Genomic DNA, 27,875 nt, shown 5'->3' with positions numbered 1-27,875 from the left:
ATGTTTCGTTCTTAGCATCTTTTGGTTGAACTAGTCTTTCAGTGCCATTATAATGATCATTATTTGTTTATTTATTTTTTATGAGACACTGCGAATAAGGTATTGCTGGCTTTGTTCACGGCTGAGATGCTGCTGAAGATGTACAGCCTGGGTCTTCAGGCTTATTTTGTGTCTCTCTTCAACCGCTTTGATTGTTTCATCGTTTGTGGCGGAATCCTGGAAACTATCTTAGTGGAAACAAAAATCATGTCCCCACTTGGCATCTCCGTGCTGAGATGTGTACGACTTCTGAGAATCTTTAAAATCACAAGGTATATGCTTTGTTTAATGTTAAGTGGGATTGACAGGGGACAAAGAAAGTTCCACCATTTTCTACTTGGAAATGTTATTCCAAACAAATAAGGCAAATTATGAATCTGCCACTCCTTTGCATAAATCATTTTTTCCTTGAAAGTCATTTCTTCCTTCATGACTGGTGATGTGGAAACAACAATTTTTTTAAAAAAAAATTATTTTAAACATAAACAAACATACAACGTAAATACATATAAAAACACGTACATAATACACACACAAAGAAACAAGAAAAAACTATCCTAAGAAGCTATCCTATTGGTGGTGGTTTACTCATTTTTAAATTATTTATGCCCTTTTGTTACTTTTTTTTTTTCACTGTGTTGTAAGGTGCTGTGCAAATAAGATAGGCCAGGGCAATGTGCAAGAGATACATGGATTTAAAATGGTTAAATAAAATCACAGTCATGTATAAATGCAACATAAAACCGCTAAGAACTTCATAAAATTAGGATGGTTTGAAAGGTAAAATAAATAGACATGACAAATCAAGAACAGAGTCACTTGACAATGAGATGGGCAGCATATAAATTTAATAAATAAAAATAAATAAAAATGTTCACTCTGTGAGGTAAAGTTTAACCCCAATCCAATGGGCTCCAATCAGCCTTTCAAAAATCCTTTAAAACGATGATTTTTCCAGCAGCTTTGGGGATCCTCTAGAAACAGGGAACTTGTGAGTTAATTACATTGTATACAGGATGTTAATCCATTGCCCCATGACCCTATTTGTATTTATTTGTAATAGTTCTATGATTATTTAGACTTGGTTTTAGTTGTTATACTCATCTCAGTTATTTTAGTTATTTAATTATTTTAGTTATTGTACACCGCTCAGAGTCATGTTTGTGAGATGGGTTGCTATATAAATTTGGATAATAATAATAATGATGATGATGATGTTGATGTACTTGGTTGATACCAAAGATGCTGGCAGCAACCCGTATCAACCATTAGCAACAGTCAATGGTATTTGTGATACATTTTTGAATGTTCAGTTGACTGAGTTTCATGTTTAATGAATAAAGTAAATAATAATAATAATAATAATAATAATAATAATAATAATAATAATAATAATAGAATCCTGTTTGGGAGGACACTTGGGAGGTGCAGCAGCAAAATCTGAAAGGCCTTAGTTCAGTGTTTCTCAACCTGAACCACCAGCGATTCTGGGAGTTGAAGTCCACCCATCTTCAAGCTACCAAGGTTGAGAAACACTGCCTTAGTTGATCAGGGCCCATGCACAAGGGCTTCTGAAGCATACAGTTAGTCCTTGTTTAACAACTGCTGTGCTTAGTTCCTGTTTGAAGTTACCATGACACAGAAAAGGTACTTTTAGGGCCAGTCCAGGGGTGAAATCTAGCAGGTTCTGACAGGTTCTGGAGAACTGGTAGCGGAAATTTTGAGTAGTTTGGAGAACTGGCAAATGCCACCTCTGCCTAGCCCCAGAGTGGGGTGGGAATGGAGATTTTGCAGTATCCTCCCCCTGCCACACCCACCAAGCCACGCTCACAGAACCAGTAGTAAAAAAAAAAAATTGGATTTCACCATTGGGCCAGTCCTCATTTACAGCTGTCAAAACTTCCCCATAGTGACATAATCCAAAATTGAGCACTTCACAATTTGTGAGCGTTTACAAACATTGCAGCATCCCACAATCACGTGCTCACTATTTGTGTGCTTTCCAATCAGTTTGTGACAAGCAGAGTCAATGGAGAAATCAGCAGTAAATGTTATAATGGCTGGCTTAAATGACCGCATCTCTTAGCAACAACATTGCAGTCCCAATTGTGATTGTAAAGCAAGGACTACAAAATAATTCAGATACCTTGGTCCCAAGCTAAATAACCCCTGAAAAATTGAATTGGGCCTGGAAATAGCCTGAAATCTAGAAAAGACAGTCAGGACATGGTAAAGCAAAATATTTATGCTCAACTATATAAAAAGTTCTAAGGCATACATGCTGTTTATTGTTCTAAACTAACAAAATCCTACTTCTCAAACTACTTCTAACCTGTGTAAAGGTTGTTGTATACCTTTATTTTTAAAAGACTTTAGAGGAGTGTGTTAGCTATAACACCTATAGTAATTTGAACTCTTGGAGGCAATAAAGGGATTAATCAAATGTTTAGAAAATTTTAAATTTAACAGATTTGATACCACTGACTTTGTGGGGGAAAAAACCATGTTGCTTGGAACTTGGAACTGACTTTCCCCAGTTGTTTGTGTATGTCTCACAAGGTTCAACAGAATGGGCACACTCCAGGTCTCATCTTTTTAAAGGCGTGGCCTTGAGAACTAGGCAGAAGTTCCACTACCAAGTCAACAATCAGAGGGTCTTGAGCTTGGGCCAAGAAAATAATTTGGACAAACTGCTCCCTACTTCACACAAAGATAAAAAGGGGGTAGAAACACAGTCATACTTCCAAGGTTCTGTTACTATAGTTATTTTGGACCTACATGACAGGTTTCTTAGTCTACATTACCATAATGGGCTGACATAGGACCAGAATCTCCTCAAACAAACGAACTACCTAAATAGTCACTCAGTGATCTTGTTAGAGCTATTGATTGGCTGTAATGGTCTCAGTAGTGGGTTGCTACAGTTTCGCCCCAGTTCGGGAGAACTGGTAGCGGTGGCAGCAGGAGGCTCCGTCCAGACGCTTCTGCACATGCACACAAGCACATGCGCGCCCATGAGCGAACCGGTAGCAACAGGTTTTGAAACCCGCCCCTGGATGGTCTCAATGGGGCGGGTTTCAATGGATGGTCTCAATTGCCCCATAGAATTCCTGAATTCAGATCATACGTCAAAAGAGAACTCTATCTCCTCTTTCTCCTTCTTTGCAAATCCGTATTCTCACTCCTCCGCATCCGTGGGCCTTTATTTTAATTTTATTTATTTATTTGTCCAATTTATATAGCCGCCCATCTCACCAAACAAGCTATTCTGGGTGGCATAATTGAAATGAAGACTATTATTCTTGTTTATTTATTAACTGTGTGTATATTGCAGCCGTATAACTCTGTGTCTCTAGTGGCACACAAAACAACTACATTAAAATAGAAAATAAAATCATGATTCTAATAGAACTAAAACCCAGTAAATCACAGACTGTAAAAATAGGAAACCCATTGAGAATTATATGATCACAAATGGTTTTAGAGTGTGCAGACTTAGTTATCATAACTACTATCATAAAGTAATGTTCTGCATTTCTTCTTTATCATCATAATTGGTAAAATGGCTGATTGCAAAAGGCAGATACATAATTTCAACATAAGAGCTTTTGGCTTACAGAAAGCAAATAATACAATAACAGGGAAAGGGACAGAAACCCCCTAATATTAGAAGTTTTATAAAGAACTGAGTTATAATAGACTAAATCTTTTGATTTGGGTTTAATCAAATATGGAATTAGTTTTTCTTTTCATTATAATTCCCCCTCTGACTACTTGGAATTATTTGTGTGGCCAAATCTGATTTCTAGCATTAGCAACGTTATGTACAGTGTGTTTTCAGTCACTGTTTTGCATTGTAGCATTAGCAGCACAGAGGGTGTATATGGGGGTATACTATAATTTTTTATATTCCACTTTACCTCATTGCATTCTCTTTGTGAAAGTGTATACTCTGGTAATCTCCCAAAGCAAAATCTGTAGTAAGGCCTCCTTCATCTGTGAGCTGATCACTAATCACTGAGGACTGACCTGGTGTATATCACCAAGATTTGATTCGGCCTGGAAGGGAGTCTTTCTCTCTTGGAGATGTGCCCACCTGGGTTTCAAGTGTGGCATCAATCAAGAACCCAGGTCAGGGGTGAGGTGTGTCTATGTCACCCAAGTTTCTCTTTTGACATCCAGAGCATTGGTCCACAGACAGATAAGATAAGAGACCTATTAGTTTCAGCTCGAGGAGTCAGTTGGGGCTATTGGAATTATATCAGCTTCCCTACTGTAGTACGGCATGTCAACCTCCTTTCTTGGTTTCCTTGATTGTCTGGCCAGGTTAGCAATGAAGTTCCCAACTCATGATGTTGGGAGACATTTTAGGGAAGGTGACTGAGAAAATGGTTTTCAGCAATTCCAAAGAACTCTGAATGAGGCTAATTAACAGGACTACTTCCAATCATGTTGCAGGCTTGGACCTAGGATTGAAAAAGCATTGGTCACATTAGTGGATGACATTTGACAGGAGTGGGATGGGGCAATGTATCCATGCTTGCTCCCCTAGATTTTTCACCAGCTTTTGTAATGGAAAGAGTAATAATGTTGAGGAACAGGAGGAAAAGCTACAACCAGAGCAAAGGTCTGATAAAAAAAAAACTGAATTTAGGTCAGAACTATAACCTGAATAAGCCTCTCAGACAAGACCCTACCAAATTGTCATGAAGATAAGGGAAGAAGCACATTCAGGTTGTGTTCAGATTCTTCAAATTCTATTACTATAAGTCACTTAACAGTGATATGGGTAGCATATTACATAAATAAATAAATAAATAAATAAATAAATGAATAAATAAATAAATAAATAAATAAATAAATAAATAAATAAATAAATAATCTTATAATAAAAGTAGTATTAGAATACATTAATTTGGTTTCCTGGTTGACCTACCTTGAAGTTCTGACAGCTGTCAACACTGTTGATCATGAAATCCTTCTGGACTCAAATTAGGGGTTGGGAATGGGCAGCTCTATTTTACATTGGTTCTATTCAGAGGTGAAATCCAGCAGGTTCTGACAGGTTCTGGAGAGCCGGTAGCGGAAATTTTAAGTAGTTTGGAGAACCGGTAACAAAAATTTTGAGTAGTTCAGAGAACCGGCAAATGCCACCTCTGGCTGGCCCCAGAGTGGGGAGGGAATGGGAATTTTGCAGTATCCTTCCCCTGAAGTGGGGTGGGAATGGAGATTTTGCAGTATCCTTCCCCTGCCATGCCCTCCAAGCCATGCCCACCAAGCCATGCCCACAGAACCGGTAGTAAAATAATTTGGATTTCACCACTGGTTCTATTCTTTCTTTGGGAATAGTTCCAGGCAGAGTTGATGGGCGGCAGAGAAGTCTTTTCCATGGCCCTTGCTTTATGGATTGATGCAGGGTTCAACACTCTGCCCACTCCTATTTAACATATACACGAAGCTGCTGGGTGAGGTCATTCAACAGCATAGAGTGAGGTATCATCTCTACCCTGGACCATCCAAGTGACATGAGATTCTGTCTTGATGACTGGAGTTTTATGGAGACATATTAGTGAAGGATCTAGGTCCCTCTAGTTCCATAGATTCTCTGTCACTTGTTCTGGATGAGATTAGGTCATCTTCCAGAGCTCTGCAGTTCCTGGAGACTGTTATCTTGTAGTCCCACAAGGAGAAGCTTGTGGGCAATCTCAAGTCCTCTCCTTATCCAAAGAGGAATTTTAAAAGAGCCAGTCTATTCTCTGGTTCTACATTCTGCTGCAGTCTTCAATTCCCCTTTTCACAATCTGCTATTTCTTCCCCGGAAATTCCTACAAATGATTGCATGATGATATATGTCCTAAGTATTCTAGGTGCAGAAATTGGGAAGGACTTTTGTGTTTTATTTCTGTGGTCGTAAAAATACTAGTTTTCTACTGTTTATCTTAGAGGAATATCTGAATTATTTATTTCTTAGTTCATTCTTTGGAAAAGACATGTTTGTGGGTATCAGGCAGCTTTCCCCAAAGAAATACCTAACACAGACAAGAAACACCTGGTTTCTTTTTGTTTGGCTCTCCAGGTACTGGAATTCCTTGAGTAATTTGGTGGCTTCCTTGCTCAACTCAGTGCGCTCCATTGCCTCCCTGCTGCTGCTCCTCTTCCTCTTCATCATCATCTTCTCCCTCCTAGGGATGCAGCTCTTTGGGGGCAAGTTTAACTTTGATGAGATGCAGACCAGGAGAAGCACCTTTGACAACTTTCCACAGTCATTGCTCACTGTGTTTCAGGTACAGTTTTCTTTCAGTCTATTTTTAAAAAAATAATGCACCCTTCAGTAGCAATGGAACAGGATTCTTATGTCTGTACCAACCTATATTGAACTAAACACTTTCAAAAATACAATTAACATTCATTAATCGCTAGAACTTTTTTTTTTTTACGTTGCAACATTTCCCAAAACAGGTAAACATAGGGGAAGGTGGGCTGAATAGGAATCTGAATAGGAAACATCGAATGCATAAGTACAAGATTAGGGAGATCTAGGCCAGCAGCAATTATTCTAGATCTAGAAAGATCTAGAGCCGGGGTCGGCAACCTTAAACACTCAAAGAGCCATAAAGGTCCTAACCGGAAGCCCCAGTTCAATTCTGGAGCCAACCGGAAGTCCGGTTCCCCCACCATAGAATCTCTTCCTAGCGTGTCCTTTTTCCTTTACCTGTCTTAGCTGAAAGCCCTGTCAATTGTGGAGCCAACCGGAAAACCCACCCCTTGCCATAGAGTCTCCTCCTGGCGTGCAGTGCTTTTCCCTCCCTAACCGGAAGCTCCTCAAAATTGTGGCGCCAACCGGTGACAGAGGGATGAAAGAGCCACATGCGGCTCCAGAGCTGCAGGTTGCTGACCCCTGATCTAGAGGTTACAGTGGATCAGAATAAACACATGGTATGAGACAGCAGCACAACAAAAAACAGAAAGTCAATGTTTTGGGAGGCTGAAATAACAAAAGCATTGTATCTAGATCATGGGAGGTATTAATCCCATTGCACTCTTCATTGACTAAAATTAAAGGAGAGATCCATGCTGAATATTAATTTCCTAACTGTAAGAGATGCTCAACAATAATCTGTCTAGAATTGTGCTAGATCTCCCTTGTTTGAGATTTTCCAGTGGAGGTTGGATGACGATAATCTGTAGTTCAGTTTATGGGCTGAGCAGAGAGATGGACTGGATAATCTATGAAGTCCTTCAGGTGCATATAGACTAAGATTCTACTCCGCAGCCTGTGTTGGTGGATATATAATCCTACCCACATGTGCAGAACATCTTTCCATTTGTATCTTGAAACCCAAACGGAGATTTGAGTCAATACCTTGGAGTTTACTGATCAGGTAGGTTTCTTCAAAATAGAACAGGATGGTGGTTATTTCTTGTAACAGGCTTTTTTGCAGGTATTCTGCATGCTGTCTAACTATATATCCCCCCTCCATTGGCGGGAATGTGTCATTTAGATCCTGACTGGGGAGGACTGGAATTCGGTGATGTATGATGGAATCATGGCTTATGGCGGCCCCTCTTTTCCAGGCATGTTGGTCTGTATTTACTTCATCATCCTCTTCATCTGTGGAAACTGTATCCTTGAGTGTTTCTCTGTTGCAAATCGTTTGAATATAGTTTGAATTAACAATAGGGCAGCATTGGCAATTGATATGGTTAAGCACCAGCTAGGACTCATATATGATAAAATGATCTATATTGATTGAGACTGCATCCTGCTGCTCTTCTTCCTCTCTGCCATCTCCTGCTAGCTCAACTATTGCTCCTTCTGGATCAGGTAATTAAAACCATCAATGTTTAGCAAACAGCCTCTTATCTGTTGGATTTCAACTTGAACCCATCTCAGAGTGGAGAGGGTTGGTTTCCTGGTTTGTTCTTCTTCATGTGGGAAAATGGATAGAAAGTCACAAGGACAGCAAAAGTTCCTTGGATAAATTTCAGACCTGCAGGTTTGTTCCTAGCAAAACTGCTTCCACCATTAACAGCTGCCTATCCCTTCATCAAAGAAAGGTTTTTTATGCTTTTCATAAGGGAAAGGCAGATAATTCTGCCTTAGAGGATCCAATGAAACACAGAGGACTGGACATATCTTAATTCTGCTCACACAGAGGACCACATTTTGAATATATTTTTAAATTTGTTGTTATGGTTACTTGCAAATTTGTGTTTGACCCATCACAACCCCACGAACAACTTTCCTCCAGGCCTTCCTGTCCTCTATCATCCCCCGGAGACCATTTAAGATCACGCCTACTGCTTCAGAGACTCCATCCAGCTACCTCATTCTCTGCTGTCCCATTCTTCTTTTGCCCTCAATCTTTCCCAGCATTAGGTTCTTCTCCAGTGAGTCCTTCCTTCTCATTAGGTGGCCAAAGGATTTGAGTTTCATCCTCAGGATCTGGCCTTCTAAAGAGCAGTCAGGGTTGATCTCCTCTAGGACTGACTGGTTTGATCGCCTTGCAGTCCAAGGGACTCGCAGGAGTCTTCTCCAGCACCAGAGTTCAAAGGCCTCAATTCTTTGGCGCTCAGCCTTTCTTATGGTCCAGCTTTCACAGCCATACATTGCAACTGGGAAACCATAGCCTTGACTATACGCACTTTTGTTGGCAGAGTGATGTCTCTGCTTTTTAGTATGCTGTCTAGATTTGCCATAGCTTTCCTCCCCAGGAGCAAGCGTCTTTTAATTTCTTTTAAAAAATTTTAAATAATGAATTTCAAAATTCTAGAAATACCAGAAGCCAATGGTAATCGATTTTATTGATTTCAAAAAGACAATATTCAACGAGAATCACTATGGAATATTGTAAAGTCCTATTGTATTCCTCAGTGTTTTATCAACATCTTCAATAGCCTGTATTATAACTCTAGCTGCTGTGTATGAATGGAATCTGGCAACACAGATTCTTTAACATTGATACAAGAGTAAAATAGGGATATATAATATCGCCATTCTTGTTTCTCCTGTCCATGGACTTTGTTATACATAGAGTGATGGATAATTCTAGCTTTGGCATCCCATGGGCAACACCTCATTTAACAGGTTTAGATTTTGCAGATGACATCACATTGCTTGGTGAAAAAAGGGGTGCTTGCAAGAAATGACCATCAGTTTAGATAATGAGGCCAACAAGATTGGCTTATGTATAAATTTTGAGAAGACCCAAGTTTATGCAAGTTGGAAGTGCTCAGGGTAATGTGCCTATAATAGTCCATGGCCAGGTTATAGAACAAGTCCAACAATTTACTTATCTTGGTAGCATTATGTCTATTGATGAAGGTATAAATAAGGACATTAACTATCAAATTGGAATGGCAGCAGCCATGTTTCAAGGCATGCACCCAATTTGGTCTATGGCAGCCATAAATATTACCACAAAGATAAAACTCTTCAAGAGTGTTGTCATACCAACTGCGATATGTGCTTTGTGAAACATGGAAGTTGATTAAACAATTAAATGTTTTGCAGCAATGCTGCTTGAGAAGAATGTTCCATGTCTCACATCGTGACTATGTCACTAATGAGAAGATACTAGAAAGATCAGATTTAGAACACCTATTAAGAACTCAATGAACATCAAATGTGGTTTGCTGGCCATATATCACATATGCCTAAAGACTGGCATTCCAAAATTGCACTACATTGGATACCTCCTGGAGGGAAGAGGAAACAAGGTCAAACTCGGAAAACTTGGCACCAAACACTAAAGAAAGCTCTTAAGATTATTAATACCTCTTGGGACAAAGCCAAAGATGCTACAAATAATCAAAACTATTGGAAATCACTTGCTACCCAATATGTTCTGCACAGGACCTAATGTATGTATGTAAAACTATAGAAAAGGTATATTCCAAGTACTGACCATCTGAAGTTAGCCAAATGCCATCTCTTTTTTCAGTTGTGTAATCATCATGTGCGGTAATTTGTATCTAAGAATGCTAACTTTTACTTAAACATTTACTCTTGATGAACATTTTTTATGTGGCCTCACCAGTGCATTGGGAAACATTGCTGTGTCTGCTATTCTTGGTGAAATATATGAAATAATTTATGCATTCACCCTTAAAACTATTAATATTAATTTGAATGTTTATCTTCACGTTGCCTATTCACATTCTAAATACCATTTCACAGGATTGTGCTTCATAGATATTCACCGATATTTTCTTTAAAGACTCTACAAATAGATATCCTGCTGAATGTCTTCTTGGCCATTGCTGTCGACAATCTTGCTGATGCCGAAAGCTTGACATCTGCTCAAAAGGAGGAGGAAGAGGAAAAAGAAAGGAAAAAACTAGCAAGGTAAACTTTTGTCTATCTTGGCATTTTTTCTAGAGAGCAAAAACATGTCCAGAACAAGAGCTTCTCATGCTTTGTTAGGTACAATATTTCTAGCTAAGGTTTTTTGCACTTGTGTCAGAAGCACCGAGGAAGTTCCAGGCTGAAAGGATTAGCCAGTGACATCACCGTTGCCTGGGGGGCTCCCAGTTGGGGGCTCCTCTCATGTCCCCAGTAGGAGCTGGAGCAAAGGACGAGAGCTCACTCTTGCCCCACAGCAGCAGCACTCAGGTCACAAACATGGGCTTGCTAACCTCCAACCCAATGTCCTAACCGCAAGAGCCACTGTGCTCCTTCTAGCTAAAGATAGACAATGGAAGATATTCTGGAGAAAAATAAGTGTTCTTCACCAAGTGTTTATTCAGTTTATTCCAGGAAGCCAGTCATACAAATTTCAAAATATCTCCTCAAGCACTTCATCTTTTAATGTCAATACATGGGAGCTCTTTTGGCTTGAGCAATAAAGATCAGAAAAGGTGGCATATCTACATATCCTGGATGTGTGTTGAAACTTTAAGTAGCTTTTGCACAGCTTGAAGCAGGGTTGGCAGCATTAGCTTGGAACCTAATATATATATATATTAGTATATGATATATATTAGTGTATATATTAGTGTATATATAACTTTTTTCCTCCATTAAATATATATATTTTATATATATATATATATATATATATATATATATATATATATATATATATATATATATAAAATATATATATTTAATGGAGGAAAAAAGTTATTTTCATTGCAGGCTGAAGATCCTCCACAAATAATTTGGGAAAGAGGTAGCTCCCAAACAAAGTACAACTGATAGGACAGTGATGGTGAAGTATCAAAGCTGACATACCACAATGTCTTGGGTGAAATGTTAGTGCTCACCCACGCATGAGAGCTATTCTCATTAAGCACACTCATTCTTGTGTGATTTTTTTAGAGGCTGTGTAGCCTGTGTGAGAATGGGGCGTGCTCTTACATCTGTGTAAGTTACATCAATACCAAATTCAATCTTATTTTGCATATCTTGTGTTCATTTTCCTTATTCTGCACTTTCTTAAACATGCATGATAATGAATTGGGAAGACTATCTTGCCTTTTGAAGCTATGGATTCTTATCCATCTTTCTTCTTTTGCATAGTTTCTCGCAATGATTCTCCTAATTAAGAATCTACATGTTTGAAACGTGATAAATAGTATAAACTTGTATAGAGATAAGGAATTGTATTAATTATAAGGTAAAACTTGAAGAAAATGTTTAAACTGGAGACGCCACACCATGTCCAATGTTTTTAATTTGTATTATTGATTTAAAAAAATTTAAAAAGAGAAAGAGAATGGGGCGTGCTCTTGCATGGCCTCTGAAAGTTACACAAGAAAGCCATACTCCTAAACGGTACATGGCAGATCCTGGGGAGGGCTGGGCCATGGGTGAAATTGCGCCATTCCCTAATACTCACAGAATGGCAGTGGTGGCACTAAGACTGAGGCCCAGGCCTCAACTTCAGGCCCCGCTTTGGCGCTGCTGCTGAGGGCTACTATTCAATATGGCCTAGATTTAGGAGGAGGGGGGGAGAATTGTCGATCTTTTCTTTGGGGTGAGTAAGTGAGTGACATACCAGCAGAAACAAGTCAGGCATTTTCTGAACTTTGGACATTTTGGTTCACCATCATTGAATTAGGACCCCTGGTTGAAAAATGAATGACGAACTTTCCTTCTATTAACTTGCTAGATTATTTCAGGATGCAAAGTTGTTTTTGAAAGTCTGGTAGGCACATGATTATTAATATTACTTGTTTCTGAGAGGAGCAAGTGTTTCTGAAGGTAAGTGAATATTCTTGCGCTTGTCTATTGGGCTATCTGCTACTCAAGGAAGCCAGTATTGGCAATTCATTAGCTGATTTTGTGTGTGTCTGCTAAATTGGTAGGACTGCCAGTCCTGAGAAGAAAAAGGAGCCTGAGAAGCCAGCTATGGAGGCAGAGACAAAGGAGGAAAAAATTGAGCTGAAATCAATTACAGCTGATGGAGAATCTCCATCTTCTAATAAGGTTTGCTGCTTTCCACTATCCAACTTGCTTTGAGATGACTGTTGACTGTTTTTATGAATCAATAAATAAGCACAACTAAAAGAATGGCTGTTTTCTCTTTTGGCCAGAGCAACACAGATGAATATCAGCCAAATGAAACTGAAGAGAAAAATCCCTATCCTACTGCAGAGACACCAGGTAATTTACTGTCTTGCCCATTTTCTGGAATGACCAGACGTGTCCTCAGGGAAGGATAAAATAACACAAGATGGCGACCAAAAGTATGTGATTAAATTTCAGCCGTGAAAAAAGGAAAAAAATACATTCATCAAGAATCATAAGATTTATCTGTATGAGTTTTGCTGTGCTCAGAGTTTTTATTCCATTTTAAGAAACTTGGCAAATGGCAATTGAGGACTTGAAATTCATATTAACATTTGATTTGTAGGGTAAATATTTGAACGTGTTTCAAAATTTCAGTTTGTTGTGAACTGGCTAGGTATCCCTAGTACCGTGATGGCGAACCAATGGCATGAGTGCCATAGATGACACACAGTGCCCTCTATGTGGGAACGCAAGCCGTCGCCCCAGTTCAGCTCCACCATGCATTCAGGCGTGCCTCCTGCTGGCCAGCTATTCTTTGGGTCTCTGCCACGCATGTGCGGGGGGGGCGCATGCAGGGGATCCGCATGCACATCAGTAGTGAGTTTAAAAATTTTTTACTACCGGTTCTGTGGATGTGGCTTGGTGGGCATGGCATGGCTTGGTGGGCGTGGCAGGGGAAGGATACTGTAAAATCTCCATTCCTACCCCATTCCAGGGGAAGGATACTGTAAAATCTCCATTCCCTTCCCACTCCAGGGCAAGGTTACTGCAAAATCCCCATTTCCTTCTGATCAACTGGGACTTGGGAGGCAGAGAATAGATGGGAGCGGGGCCAGTCAGAATTTTTATTACCGAACTACTCAAAGTTTTCGCTACCGGTTCTCCAGAACTGGTCAGAACCTGCTGAAACCCACCTCTGATACACATGCGGGGAGCAGGGCGCATGCAGAGATACACAAATGCATGGGGGATGGGCCACATGCGAGGGCCGCTCACATGCATGCATGGGGAGCGCATGTGCATTGCATTTGGAGGTTTGGGCGCACGCGCTTTGGGCACTCAGTCTGGAAAAGGTTAGCCATCACTGCCCTAGTATATGTCAGGTGTAAACAACACATTTGAAGAGTTCATTTAGTTGTTTTATTGCTCAAGCCTATACCCCAGAAACTTCTCAAAGTAGTGGTTTGCACTTGGGTGAGATTACCTAAATTTCAGTGGCATTTAAAGGTTTAAATCAGACTTTGCCCTCTTCCCCCTGGCTTGGCCAGTCTCTCTTCAATATTAAACTCCTAAGATTTCTCTTGTCAACTTGGATATCTAGTAGCATAATTAACCTACAGGTATATTTTCATCCCGTTTAAGTGGTTTAATGTAATCTAATGTGTAGATACATTTGACCACCAGGAAGATAAGGATCAAAAGGTCCAATTTATTTTGGAAGCCTATTCCTACTTAGTAGTGGACTTTTATCTTCACTGATTCAGAAGTAACTAAGACAAACACAGATGAGGGTATAAAAGACTGTTTCCCAGCTGTGGTGTATTCTTCTCATTTGCAGTGCTGAAGCTCCGCATATTTTATAGTCGTTTTCCAGTTGATGGGAAATTGCCTCATCCTGGTCCTGGGGCTCAAGTCATTCTTCTCTCACCACATAAATATTTCTCCACCTTGGGAACTTTAAGCTGTGTGGACTTCTAGAATTCTCAAGCCAGTCAAGTTCTCAAGGTTGATACAGAGCCATAGAGATTCAGTTGTTGTAGCTTTACCCTGACCCTATAATTTCTGTGGTCTTGCTGCAACTGAGCCTCGGTGGCTTTGTGACTCTTTTCATAACTCATTGGGCAAATGCATAGAATACCAACAAATAATTTTATTTATACCCAAAAGGCCCAAAAGCAAGTTACAAACATAATCTTAACGCACTGTAAGCCTCCCTGAGTCTCCGGAGAAGGGCGGCATATAAATCAAATTTTAAAAAAAAAATCTAAACTTGGCATTTGATAAAACAGTTTAACAAGTAAAATATTTAATAAATATTATATAATACATGTAAACCCTAGCTCATTGATTTGTTATTAAAAGCCTTCTTTTTAAAGCTATAGTCAAAAGATCTGACTGTTGCCATTGTAATCTTAGGATTTTTTATCTGCAAGTAAAATTTGTACATATTTAGAAGTATCTATTGATAATCTCCTGCTTTAGATTTTAAAATAGGCCAAATAGCCTTCTACCGAAGACCCTTGTAAAATTCACAATACAATAAAATGTGATCCACCATTTTAGAATCGCTACCAAAAAATCTTTGAGAAATAGGATTTTTAAAAAATCTACCATATACCATATTTGATGTCTGTGCACCAGTGTGGGTTGCTCCGGTTCTGTCCAGTTCTTTAGAACCGGTAGTAAAAGCGGCGGGAGGCTCCGCCCACCCACCCGGACGTCATAATTGATGATCTGCATATGCGCAGAAGTGCAAGCGTGCACGTGAACGAAGCAAGCACGTGCGCACGTTCCCATTGTGAACCAGTAGTAAAAGTAAGTAGAACCCACCCCTGCTTTGCACATTACACATTTGATGGCTATACACATTTAATCTGACTTTTGAAAAGCTTATTTGATATTTACTAAAAGGGTATGTTTTTAAAACACGGAAGGATTGCTTCAGGAAATCCCAAAAGTATCCTTTGTAGTTATGTAGTTTAAACAGGTGGTTCAAAAGATTAGTCAGATTAGCATTGATCTTGATTATTTATTCTCCAGCCGTCTATCATCAGCAATTCATTGTATAAACAAAGATCAAGGGTAATTCATTACAGGAATTAATGGCCAAAGCTAAATTATCCTGTTCGCCTACAGTATTTGGAATTAATTGTAGATATATTTTTCAACTCCCTAAATATTTGAATAGCTTATATTTCAAGAAATTTAGACAAACAAATAATGTGACGGTAAGGCAAGGCATCGATTGAGCTGTTGGTCCTTCAATCTCCCTCTGAGCAGCTGCAAGAAACAAATTACTGTTTCAGGTTTGTAGGAATGGAAATGATCACAGCTCATGTTCAGTTTGCTTTTGAAGATTTGGACAGTGGCGACAGGGCCATATTTGTACAATGTGTTTAAACAGGTTGGAGGGGTATCCTGTGGATGGTTAAATCCAATAATCACTGGATTCCACAGGTTAGAAAGGATTAATCTGAACTCCAAATAGCCCTGTGACATTGGTCAGCCATATTACCTGAAAAAGGACAGTAGGTTGAATGGGGAATTAATCGTATCATCTGTTCTGCCTGTCCTAGAGCAGCTGTGAAGAAAATGATTTCACCGGGCATGCCACATTTTATTTTTTATTTCTCCAGAGCTCGACTGAAGAATGAATTAAGAGCAGGAAAGAATGGGTGTGGGCAAACTTTCCATCTGAATGCAATATTGCTGATTCCAATAGGGCCACTTCTTTTTTAGTCCCAGTATATATATTTCAAAACTATAGGAAGGAACAGCTTCCCAGCCCTTTTTATTGCATCCTTTCTTCTCTGGTTCTCCCGTGCTTTCACTGCTTATCTGGAAGAGAAAGGACAATTTTGAGCTTCAAAGTTATTGGAGGGCAACATCTACACATAGAATATTTGTAGCTCAAGGTTGAACTGTTGCTATTTTCTGAGCTTGGTGGTTTTCTCACAGACATTTCATTATTCAGCCAGGTAATATCATTAGTGCTAGAAGGGAGTGGGGGGCTCAGTGGCTAAGACGCTGAGCTTGTCGATCGAAAGGTCGGCAGTTCAGCGTTTCGAATCCCTAGTGCTGTGTAACGGGGTGAGCTCCCGTTACTTGTCCCAGCTTCTGCCAACCTAGCAGTTCGAAAGCAGGTAAAAAGTGCCAGTAGAAAAATAGGGACCACCTTTGGTGGGAAGGTAATAGCGTTCCATGGGCATTTAGGTTTAGCATTTAGTCATGCCAGCCACATGACCACGGAGACGTCTTCGGACAGTGTTGGCTCTTCAGCTTTGAAACGGAGATGAGCACCGCCCCCTAGAGTCGGGAACAACTAATACATATGTGTGAGGGGAACCTTTACCTTTACCTAATGGCTTGCCCTTGCAGTGTTGGTGTGAGTGTCCTTGGTGGTTCCTCAATTTTGTTTGCCATTATTTGCTTTTAGTTTGTTGATAGTTCCTTGACTGGGGTATTGTGTACTGCTTGTTTTTTGTTCTTATGTTAATCTTGCCATTAATCTCTGCTCATATGTGTGAGGTGTTTTGGGCTTTTTGTTTCCTTTGGGCCTTTTGATTGTGTCAAACGAGGACCCCATATCTACTCATATACGACTCAGTTGCAAAGGTCCCTCTTGGTCTCTTCTTCAGATACCTTGTTGAGTAACTAGCTAAAAAGAGAATTAAAACCACTATCTCCAGTTAAAGTCATCTATGGAGGAAGTTGGCTCTACATTTCATTTCATTTCATTTCATTTCATTTCATTTCATTTCATTTCATTTCATTTCATTTTATTAGATTTATATACCGCCCTACTCCCGAAGGACTCAGGGCAGTGAACAGCCAGAAAGATGAAACACACAAACTACAAAATTTAAAAGACAATATAAAAACCCATTAAATAATTTGGCCCAAAACAATTTAAAACACCCCTAATGTTTTAAAACCAATTTTAAAAGTTACAATTAAAAGGGAAGTTAGGCCAGGCCAGCCTGTTGAAATAAATAGGTCTTGAGGGCATGGCAGAAGGTGCGTAAATCCAGGATCCTCCGTATCTCTGGGGGGAGCTCATTCCAGATAATAGGTGCCCCCACAGAGAAGGATCTCCCCCTGGGGGCCGCCAGCCAACACTGTTTGGCCGACAGCACCCTGAGGAGCCCCTCTCTATGTGAGCATACTGGCCGGTGAGAGGCTACTGATGGCAGAAGGTGGTCCCGTAAGTACCCTGGTCCTAAGTCATGGAGCGCTCTAAAGGTGGTAACCAAAACCTTGAAGTGCACCCGAAAGACCACCGGGAGCCAGTGCAGCTCGCGCAGGAAAGGTGACACATGGGAAAGCCACGTCGCTCCCATAACCACCCGCAGGCCGCATTCTGCACCAGTTGGAACCTCCGGGTGCTCCTCAAGGGGAACCCCATGTAGAGAGCATTACAGTAGTCCAGGCGGGAAGTGACGAGGGCATGAGTGACCGTGCGTAAGGAGGTCTGATTTATATTTTTGTGTTCAATGGAAATAATTAACAAGGCAGTATTGACTAAAGCTATTATACCTTTTTTCTTCCAACTTCCCAATGCAATTATTGGCATTCTGGCAGCCTTTCCCCACTGAAACTACAGAGGATATTCCTCTAGGAAAGTGGACTTTTGGGCGGGGGGAGAGAAAAATGAATTAGATTCAGAAAAGTATTAGTTTATTTCAAACGGTAGACTGTATCAAAGTGTTAGGACAGAGTTGCTTGCTCTAGTCATTCACCATATTCAATTGGATACCTTGGTTTTGTAATGTAAAATTAAATTTCAGTAAAGCTTCAGAGCCTTTGATCTCTGACTTGTCTTTGATGAAGATTGGGTTGGTACATAGATACAGGGGAAAGTGACTTCTCATAGTAGAACCACAGCTGGAAACTTTTAATCTGACAAATCTTACTGTTCAGCTCTATTGATTTGTAACTGTACTTTTTATCTAAATAACAGTTTTTTTCTTGTATCAGCAAGTTTATTGTTAAATGCCCAATTCTCCCCTAGTCACTGGAATTTAAATATATCAGAGGTCTGGAGATTCAATGGATATTTAAGATTTCCACATAGTCTTATCATGTTTTGGACTCTATCTCTGTAGGAGCACTTCTTTGATGCTGAGAAAAATCTCCTATCTGTTTTGATACCCATATTTGTCATTGCCTGGCTGTTTTCAAGCTCATCTCTGTCTTTTAATTAGGCCCTGGTTACATCTGAATAGCTAGGTCTGACATAAAGATTTAAAGTTCTCCTGCATCTGGCATCACCATTGTAATACAAATGTTTTAGGCAAATTCCCCACAGTCGGAGAGAGAAACGGGGGAGGAAGGGTATTGGGAGAGGGAAGGTATTGTGTGTAAACTTTGCACTTTCTACTGTGGCTGTTTGCTTACCTGTATATCATCTTGCAACTTCGCAAGATCTATTTCTTTTCTTCAGAGATAGACACAAAGTCCATGTTAGACCATATTGTGCATTTCACTGAGCTGTTTATGGGTGCATATTCCTCCAAGATTTCTTACTAATTTTTTGTTTTGTTGTCTTATCTTTCAATTGCAATGCTGCTTCAAATCTTTCTAACTACTGGTAGTAGGTCCTGTCGGCACTTATGATGCAATTCCCCAAGTTGCCTTTTGCAACTGCCACTAAAGAATTCAGCTATGAAAGTAAGCTTCTTGTCTGGAGAAGACTTATGATGATGCTAGAGTGGCTGCAATTAGAATTTACAATCTATATCTTTAAAGAGGTTTGCTGTTTAAGCAGATCAGATGAGAGTGAAAGATAGAAATCAACTTACAAACTAGAAGGAAAATACAAACCAGGTCCAGTGTTGGGACCAGAGCTGCTTAGCAGCTCATATGTTATCTAATCACCTAACTGATCCTCAATTGATGGTCAAAACAAAACAAAACAAATGAAATTAATGACAGCAAAAAAAACCAACCTTCAAAATAATCTGCCTAAATTCTCTTGAGTGTGCTAGAGTGGGTGGCTGTAATAAATTTAATGTACTAATAGTAAATAATAAATTAAAGGGCCAGACCTTTAAAGGGCAGATATAGGTCATATACATATAGATGCTCATAAGATTTGAATAGACAATGAGTGACCATGAAAGGATTTTGAGCTGTAATGGATGGTTTAATGAAGATATTGGTTCAGAGTGTAGCTATTACAGAAAAGGTAAATGCCAGGCTGAGGTCAAAATCCAAAGGTTTTCTTTAAAAGACTCGTTTGCTTGCCATTCCTTGTTTTGTATGCAACACTTGCTCTTGTGGCAGCTCACAACAATTATACAAGACAAAAAGGAAAAATGTTGTCCTGGCAGATAGTAGTAACACCTGGATGATCATAGCTAAATTCAAATGTTTAAGTAGGCTCAGCTTTGATTGATATTTGAAATGGGAAACTTTTTGGAAATTGCAGGATTGTAAAGTGGATTGGGATGTTGAAGAATCTTGGCAGTTATCTTTTTACTGGTACCAAGAAAACTCCATGGTTATATCTATGCAGTATCACTTAGTGTACTTTATATACCTTAAGCACTTAACAAAGCTCTCTGAATATTGTTTTTTTTTTAGTCTACACATTTGCACAATATGATGTATTTAAAAGACTATTTTTCTCTCTTTCTGTGCAATTACTGCATAGCTGAAATTCAGAGATGAGCTGGTTCACCCACACCTATTATTTAAAGAGATTTGCTTTGAAAAGAAACAAATAAATAAATAAATACAAGTATAGAATTATGGTTGAATTGCTAGCTTTGGGAATTGCTAGAAAGATAGCCATGTGGTTTGTTAAATACAGCCGTGGTTCTGAATCATTGTGCAACATTTCTGTTTAACTGATTACTGGAATGGCAGTGCATGTTGCTCTGGAGTGCATGTTGAGTTGTACGTGTATTATTGTTGGTTTGCTCATTTGATTCTGCAAAGTGTTTGCTGAAACCTTTCCTGTATGCTCCACAGGCCATTCATGGGACTGTTTTCGCCTTTCTTCCTCAAGGGTTATTCGTAAATCTCCACAATGCTTAGAGCTTTTCTTTCTTTAAGAATCTTGTTCAGAAGTTTCTGCTTTTAAATGTGTGAATTCTAAGCAAACAATATTTCCATATTTTCCTTCTTTTTTTTTTTGTAAGAAAAAGTACCTTTCCTATAAAAAATATTTGTGCAGTATAAAGTGGTCAAGTGTTTGCCTCATATACTGTATATATCTATATGGTATAAAATGATATGTCATGAATGCGACTGTTTGAGGGCTCCTGGATTGGAACTGAAAGGCGAAAGGGATGCAGTAGGCTTGTCGCGATCCCCTCGACATCTCACCTCGCTGCTACGGTCACGGACTCAACCGCTCCAGTTGACGGCCGCCAGACGGGGTTGGCGTCGACGGGGGGGGTTGGGCGTCGGAGACTATCTACGCTGCTACACGGTGGTGGGGGTGTTATATGAGGCGGTCGGTCACGGTGGCGGCCGGGGAGAGGGAGTATTGTTTACCTTCCTGCTGTAATGGGACGGCAGCCGGCGGCACATGCGCAGGAAGCCCGGAAGGGCGGTGGTCTTAAATACCATGCCGGCGCGCTATTTAAAAGGCGTTGGGAGGCAGCCGCTCCCAACGCCGACTTTATGTGTATCCGTATACCAGCAGCTTTGCCGTGCAGCGTGTGAAGGCATAGTGAATAAAGAAGTTGCATCAAGCCTAGGCTACGTGTGCTCCTTTCGCCTTGCTCACACGGAAACGCAACGCATCGTTGACAGGCTCCCTCCCACATGCTGGGGTAAACCAGACGTCTCGATAGAAAATACTTATATATATATGTGTGTGTGTGTGTGTGTGTGTGTATGTGTACGTATACGTATACATACATACATACATACATACATACATACATACATACATATATATATATATATATATATATATATATATATATATATTCCGTGCTCTAGATTGGCAGATTTAATTTTGAATGATTAATTATTTGTATCTGAACTTCTGGAGTATGATCTCTCCCCATTCATTACACACGATGTTAAAAAGTTCCCTTGTTTGTTGAAGTTTGACATTTTAAAAAAAATGAGTCTGCTTATCAGAAATGCTTGATTTTGAATTAAATATTTCAACTAATGATTGATTTTATGTAATGTTTGCGATCTACTGTGACTTGCACATTAGCTGTTATGAGAAATAATTGAGTTGATTAACTGAATTTTAGAAATAAATAAGTGTAAGTTGCGTTTAATTCTGGGTGTGGGGGTGTATTTGCATTATTTGGAACCGTATGAACAGATACAGTATGAGACTGTACAGTAAACCCAATAGTCTGGTAAGATTTACTTAGCCTTGCAGCTGTTTGGAGAGTCTAGCACAGATCCTCATCCTTTTGAATAAGAGCTCCGCACTGGTCTCTGTCACTATCTTCTTGGTCTGAAATTAATTTCCACATACAAAGAATTGCCAAGGGTTCAGATCAAGTTTGGTTTTTGCATCAAAGTCTCCTTTTCTGCTAGGAGTTACACAGTTGTTCAGGATCAAGTATACATCGATAGGGGTACATATTCCCTCAGACTCCAATCTTAAGCACAGAAGTTAGGATCTTTCATTCTATCAAGGCTGAAACATAGCCTCCTCTGACCTCTCAAATTATAAGATAATTTTAATTTTGGCAGAAGAATTTCAGATCAACCCAAGATGGAGAACAGTCTTCCCTGACCCTCTTCAACTTCCAGTATTTCTAGCCAACATGTCCCAAAGATGCTTTTCAAAAGGCAACTGGACTTTCGTGGTTTTTCCCTTGAAAACATTTCGCTTGTTATCCTTTTTCAGTTCTGAGAACTGAAAAAGCTTCTTGGATGAGATGTGAAATGTTTTCAAGGCAAAAATCAAGAAAGCCCAGTTGCCTTTTGCAAAAGTACCTTTGGGATTGAGAATCTCCATGACATCTAGCCAACATGGTTTATTCTGGTCAGAATGCTGGAGTGGTACTTGTGTTATACAAGTAGATATAATTAATTTAATTTAATTTAATTTAATTAATTAAATTTATATGCCGCCCGTCTCCGAAGACTCAGGGCGGCTCACAATACATTTAAAAAATCATTATAAAAAGACATTGAAAAATTAAAAAACATTAAAAACATTAAAAACTCATTCACACCATTCATGGCCGGATCTCGCCAGATCACAAGAGCGAGATCAACAGCCCCAGGCCTGCTGGAAAAGCCAGGTCTTCACCGCTTTTCGGAAGGCCAATAGGGTGTGGATGGTCCAGACCTCAGGAGGTAACTGGTTCCAAAGAGCTGGGGCAACCACAGAGAAGGCCCTCCCCCACGGGCCCGCCAGCTGACATTGTTTAGCTGACAGGACCTGGAGGAGACCAACTCTGTGGGATCTTACCGGTCGCTGGGAGATATATTACTAGTGGGCCCCAGTTTGGGATATGTTTGAATACTTCTTACTTTTAAGACTGAGATACAATCAGATATTCTTTATGAGGTAAATCAATAGGCTATTTATGATGAATAATTCTAAAAATGAAGACTTTTACCTTTTAGGAGAGGATGATGAAGAAGAACAACCAGAGATGCCCGTTGGACCTCGTCCTCGCCCTATGTCTGAACTGCATCTTAAGGAGAAAGCGGTGCCAATGCCAGAAGCCAGTGCTTTTTTCGTTTTCAGTCCCAGCAACAAGTATGTTGTTTCTTGTATGAACTTGTGCCACCATGAAAACAGTCCCGATGACATGCTTTTAAGAAAGTGTGGGTAGTTGTATGTTTTGTAGTCTGTCTAGTTCAATGCAAGCCTACTCATGGATAATTCTATGATATAGGAAAATGTATTGTCAGTGATAATATTTTCAATATTGTCACTGATCTCCAAGAATGTTATATGAGACAAATTCTAGAAAATGGAAAAGAAAAATAATCTGTATCTCATAATAGAATTGCTCTGTGTGGGAAAAAAAGCTGCTTGGTTTATATCAGAGATGGATGAATGAGAGCTCTGCTCTTAATCTAGCCCAAGGACTAGCTTGCTGCCATGAAACTGGCCTTGATGACATAAATGGTTGGGGCTTTAAGGAAGGGCAGCCTTGTCTCCAAGCCATAAAAATCTTCCTTGCATTTTCAGCAGAACGGTTTGATATAATACGAGAAGAGTAGAAATTAGAGATGGGGGGAATTAGAAACAATATGTAAATGTTTTCCAGTAATCATTCTACATTCATTCACAGCAAAATCATAAGGCTGTTATCATAATCGAATAGGTCTACCTAGGACCGTGATGGGGAACCTATGGCACGCGTGTCCAAAGTGGCACACGGAGCCATGTCGCCTGGCATGCGCGGCATCACCTGTTCCTCTTCCAGGTTTCTGACGTGTATGCACACGCGATGATCAGCTAGCCTTTTTGCATGCGGCAGTGCGGGAAACTAGAAAATCTTCTAGCTAGTCTAGTCCTGAGTGAGCATGCACACCGGCCAGCTGATTGTCGCATGCACATGCGCACCAGAAACCCGGCTGAAACCAAAAGTTCAGTAGCTGAAACCGGAAGTTCATTTTCGGACGCGCACATGTGCCCTGGGCAGCTCCTCTTCTGTGTTGTGGTCCAGACACGTGCGTAAAGCAGATGCTCCCTTTTTGGCACTTTTTGGTGCCGAAAAGGTTCTTCATCACTGACCTAGGAAATTTTATTTATTTATTTATTTATTTATTTATTATATTTCTATACCGCCTTTCTCCCGTAGGACTCAAGGCGGTGTACAGTCAAGAAAAATATAGACACACAAACATCATAAAATTGCTAATTAAATTAATTAATTAAATTACAAAACTCCTCACCCTATTGAAAAAACAGTACAGTATCCTCCCCCTCTCCAACCGCATAACAGTCTTATCTTCTTTTTAAAAAATAACTCTATTGATTTATTTGACTCATTCTACTTGGATCTTCAGTTAGACACCCTTATGGCTTAGGTGAGTTCAGTCACAAAGTCCCTCTGCTCAGATTTGCAATGCCAAAATATGTTTAAAATCACAGATATCATAAGTCACAATCATTATTTCATCTTTTATTCCCTGCAGAAGGTTGAAAGTCATGAACAGGAATCCGTTTGTGATTTATTCGTCCCGATACTTTCAGGGAGGTGGCAAATTTGTGACTGGACTGTTTTACTTCAGATTGTTGATGAAGATTCATATGGTCAAATGTTCTGTTTCTTTTGGCATCTGGCCTACAAATAAGCTTAAGAAATCGTGTAGATGGTATGAATGATTGGAAAATAGGAAAAATGAGGAAGAGGAATAAGAGGAATAAAGGAGGGGGGGAAATGTTGAAGATCAAGGTGCAATGTAGACGAAATAAAGAAAGATAGAAAATAATTGTTGAATAAGACAAAAGGTAAAATATGTGTAAATAGATGTAAATAGCAAGAAAGGATCACCTTGAAATAGCTGAAGGAATAAGTTATATGTATATAAATGTTGTGTGTTTATGTTTTGTTTTAATATGGTCAAAATAAAAAACTTTAAAAAAGAAGAAAAGAAATCGAGGGGTTGAGATAAAACATTGATCTCTGTAATATCTGATGAGTAAGAGTCTCTCTCTCTCTCTCTCTCTCTCTCTCTCTCTCTTTTTTTTCCCCCCAGATTTCGGGTCCACTGTCATCGCATCGTTAATAACAACATTTTCACCAACCTGATCCTTTTTTTCATCTTGCTCAGCAGCATCTCTCTGGCAGCTGAGGACCCAGTTCGGCATTACTCAGTTAGAAATCAAGTACGCCTTCCACTTTTTCACTGCTCTGCAGATTGTTCAGAATGAGGTTCAGAAGCCAAATGACTAATGCTTACCAGGTTCTCATGCTGCCTGATCTAAATTAATGCCTAAACAGAAAGAGCTACCAGTCAGTACAGGTAGTCCTCGACTAACAACGGTTCATTTAGTGACAACAGCACTGAAAAAAGTCATTTTTCACACTTCTGACCATTGCAGCATCCCCATGGTCACGTGATGAAAATTCAAATGCTTGACTCATATTTACGACAGTTGCAGTGACCTGGGATCATGTGGTCACCTTTTGTGACTTTCTGACATGCAAAGTCAATGGGGAAACCTTAACAACTGTGTTGCTTAACAACTGCAATAATTTGCTTAACAACTGTGGCAAGAAAGGTCATAAAATGGGATAAAATTCACAAATGTCTCGCTTAGTAACAGAGATTTTGGGGACAATTGTGTTTATAAGTCGAGGACTACCTTATAACACACACACATAATTTTGTGTAAATTAACCTAGAATTCATATTAAATTAAGCAGTTGAGTTGTTATATTTATATGAGTTTTTTATTTCAGCAAAGTTTATGTGGTCAAAAGTATATAAATAAACAAATGACATCAATAAAGTGGGTTTTCTAGGGAATCAACCTCAAAAAGACTTCTAAGGATCTATTACCCTTCCAATAAAACTATATTTTCAGTGGATCCCTAGAATGAAGAATGGCCCTTACGGCTGCCACTTAAACATACCTAACAGGAGTAACTCTCAGTAAAATCAATGAAATTAACCTCAAGTAGATTTACATATGATTACATTGCAAACTATTTTTCAATCCTTCCTTAGGAAACTTTCCTGTAATGAAACAGGTCATCAATGTTTTTACCTCAAAATATCATCCTATAAATTGTCAAGCAAATGTTTTTACAGCCAGATTTAGAAATGTCGAGGATTGAACTGGGGCGTCCTGTATGTTAAATATATCATCCTGCATTCAGATTTGATGTAATATACTGTAGATGTGCTTGAACAGATGTTACCTAAATCGTGTTTCTCAATCTTACAAATTTTAAGATATGTGGACTTCAGTTCTTTGGCTGGAAATTCTGGGAGTTGAAGTCTACACATCTTAATTTGAGAAATACTGATCTAAACCATTCCCTGCAGCCTTGCATCCCCAAAACATATTTTGTTTTGTTTTTGAAAGACGCTTAAAACTTTCTAGAGCCACAGCAGATGGCAACAGGTTTGACTGATCTGAAAATCTATGCAAGGTCAGATTAAATTCATACTTGGATTGGAGATAATCAAGACTAATAATAGTCAAAAATTTATACCAGGAGAAGACAAGGGCAAGCCACTCCAAAGTACAGTAGTCTAGCTCTCTTCAAGAGAGTTGTTACTTTTACTATATTTTGGGTATGAAGAGTTGTAAATGGACAGTATATTCACTTCTGCTATATATGGCAGTTTCAGAGGTATTTATACCAAAATCTTTGTTTCAGAGTTTGATCTGTGTTAAAAAGGAAAGCGGAAATATATGTGGAAATAGTTTCAAAAGTATCATTTAGATAACAAGAAATCATCAATATTTCCAACCTCCTCGCTGGTCTTTATAACATTCCTTTTTCAGAAACACCCAGTACTTAAATTTAACACACCATCCAGAAAAGGGCAAATTTCACCCAGTCTGTTTAAAGTAATGAAATTACCTATTGGTGATTCTCTTTGTAAAATGATATTCACTGTAACAAGAAGTCTGCGGCAAATGTTATCTGAATGTGTTGTAAAAAGCAAAACTATACTGTATTATCAAGGTATTTTGAATCACATGACAAAAATATAATTTAATGGGCTAATAATTCTCAATATTTAAACAGCAGAAATTACAGGTGTAATCATACATAAAATAACTTGATAATTGTGAGCATTTAAGGCTGCAATTCTATTTCCATTTACTGCAGAATAAACATAATTGAACTCAGTGGGACTGAATTTACAGAGGAAACATGCCTAAAAACAAGGGGCAAGATTCCTTCCACTTTTAAGCATAATTTGCAATTTCAATTCCATGGAAAGATGCTCCTTCAAAGCTGTGTTTCTTCAGGCTGGCTGGGGACTGCTGGGATTTAAGTCCACACATCTCAAAGTGGCTGAGGTTGAGAAACACTGCTCTAAAGAGTCATGACGTTTAAAAGTTGCACATGATATTTAGTTATCTTGTCAGTTGAAACAGGTTTGTAAATTAAAAAGCTATCCATATTTTTATGCTATGTAAAAGTGTCCAGAAATATTACTAAGGCAGCTCATCACTACACTAAAATTAATGGGAAGCTTGAAAGTTCTATGCATGCATCAATAGTCATTCAGAGCTCAGAAAAGAACACCTGGGCTCAATATTAGTCTAGGAAGACTGTCAAAATGCAGAATTTGGCTCTAGTCCAAATTCTCATAACTTCTCAATATATAATGCTTTGTTCATTCCTATTTCTACCTACTGCCAGAATATTGAATTATACTGTCTCTGCAAAATGGTATCAGCAGGTAAAAATGTACGTGATGGTTCATATACATACTGTACATGTACAAATTAATTGATTCATTATAAAAAAATAAAAAATAATAAATTTATTTACGGTCACAGACCAAAATGCAAGCATAGCTACAGAAAAACATAGGGAAAAGAACATCACGAACAGATTCATTAATATTGATATGCTGGAAAATGAGCACATGAGGGGAAAGATTAAGAGTATTCAATTATGCAGGCCTTTCCTGCTATAAACATGAAGTAGATTCCATAGCAGATTTTGGAAAA

General features: G+C 39.1%; 1 protein-coding gene across 12 annotated transcripts in view; it reads left to right on the top strand.

Moving 5' to 3' along the window:
* The window catches only part of CACNA1C (calcium voltage-gated channel subunit alpha1 C), a 625,236-nt gene that overhangs the window by 492,867 nt on the left and 104,494 nt on the right, over positions 1-27,875 (top strand). For all 12 annotated transcript variants that reach the window (XM_060694463.2, XM_087873676.1, XM_087873677.1 and 9 more), the window contains 8 exons: positions 86-311; positions 6,116-6,323; positions 7,542-7,662; positions 10,273-10,387; positions 12,352-12,472; positions 12,580-12,649; positions 22,838-22,973; positions 24,929-25,058. In XM_060694463.2, coding sequence (XP_060550446.2) covers positions 86-311; positions 6,116-6,323; positions 7,542-7,662; positions 10,273-10,387; positions 12,352-12,472; positions 12,580-12,649; positions 22,838-22,973; positions 24,929-25,058 — 1,127 coding nt within the window. The remainder of the gene's footprint in view (positions 1-85; positions 312-6,115; positions 6,324-7,541; positions 7,663-10,272; positions 10,388-12,351; positions 12,473-12,579; positions 12,650-22,837; positions 22,974-24,928; positions 25,059-27,875) is intronic.

This window comes from Pantherophis guttatus, chromosome 7 (assembly GCF_059756535.1).
Source record: "Pantherophis guttatus breed Tessera chromosome 7, ASM5975653v1, whole genome shotgun sequence".
In the NCBI taxonomy this organism is placed as follows: Eukaryota; Metazoa; Chordata; class Lepidosauria; order Squamata; family Colubridae; genus Pantherophis; species Pantherophis guttatus.
This window is presented reverse-complemented; position numbering and strand designations above follow the sequence as displayed.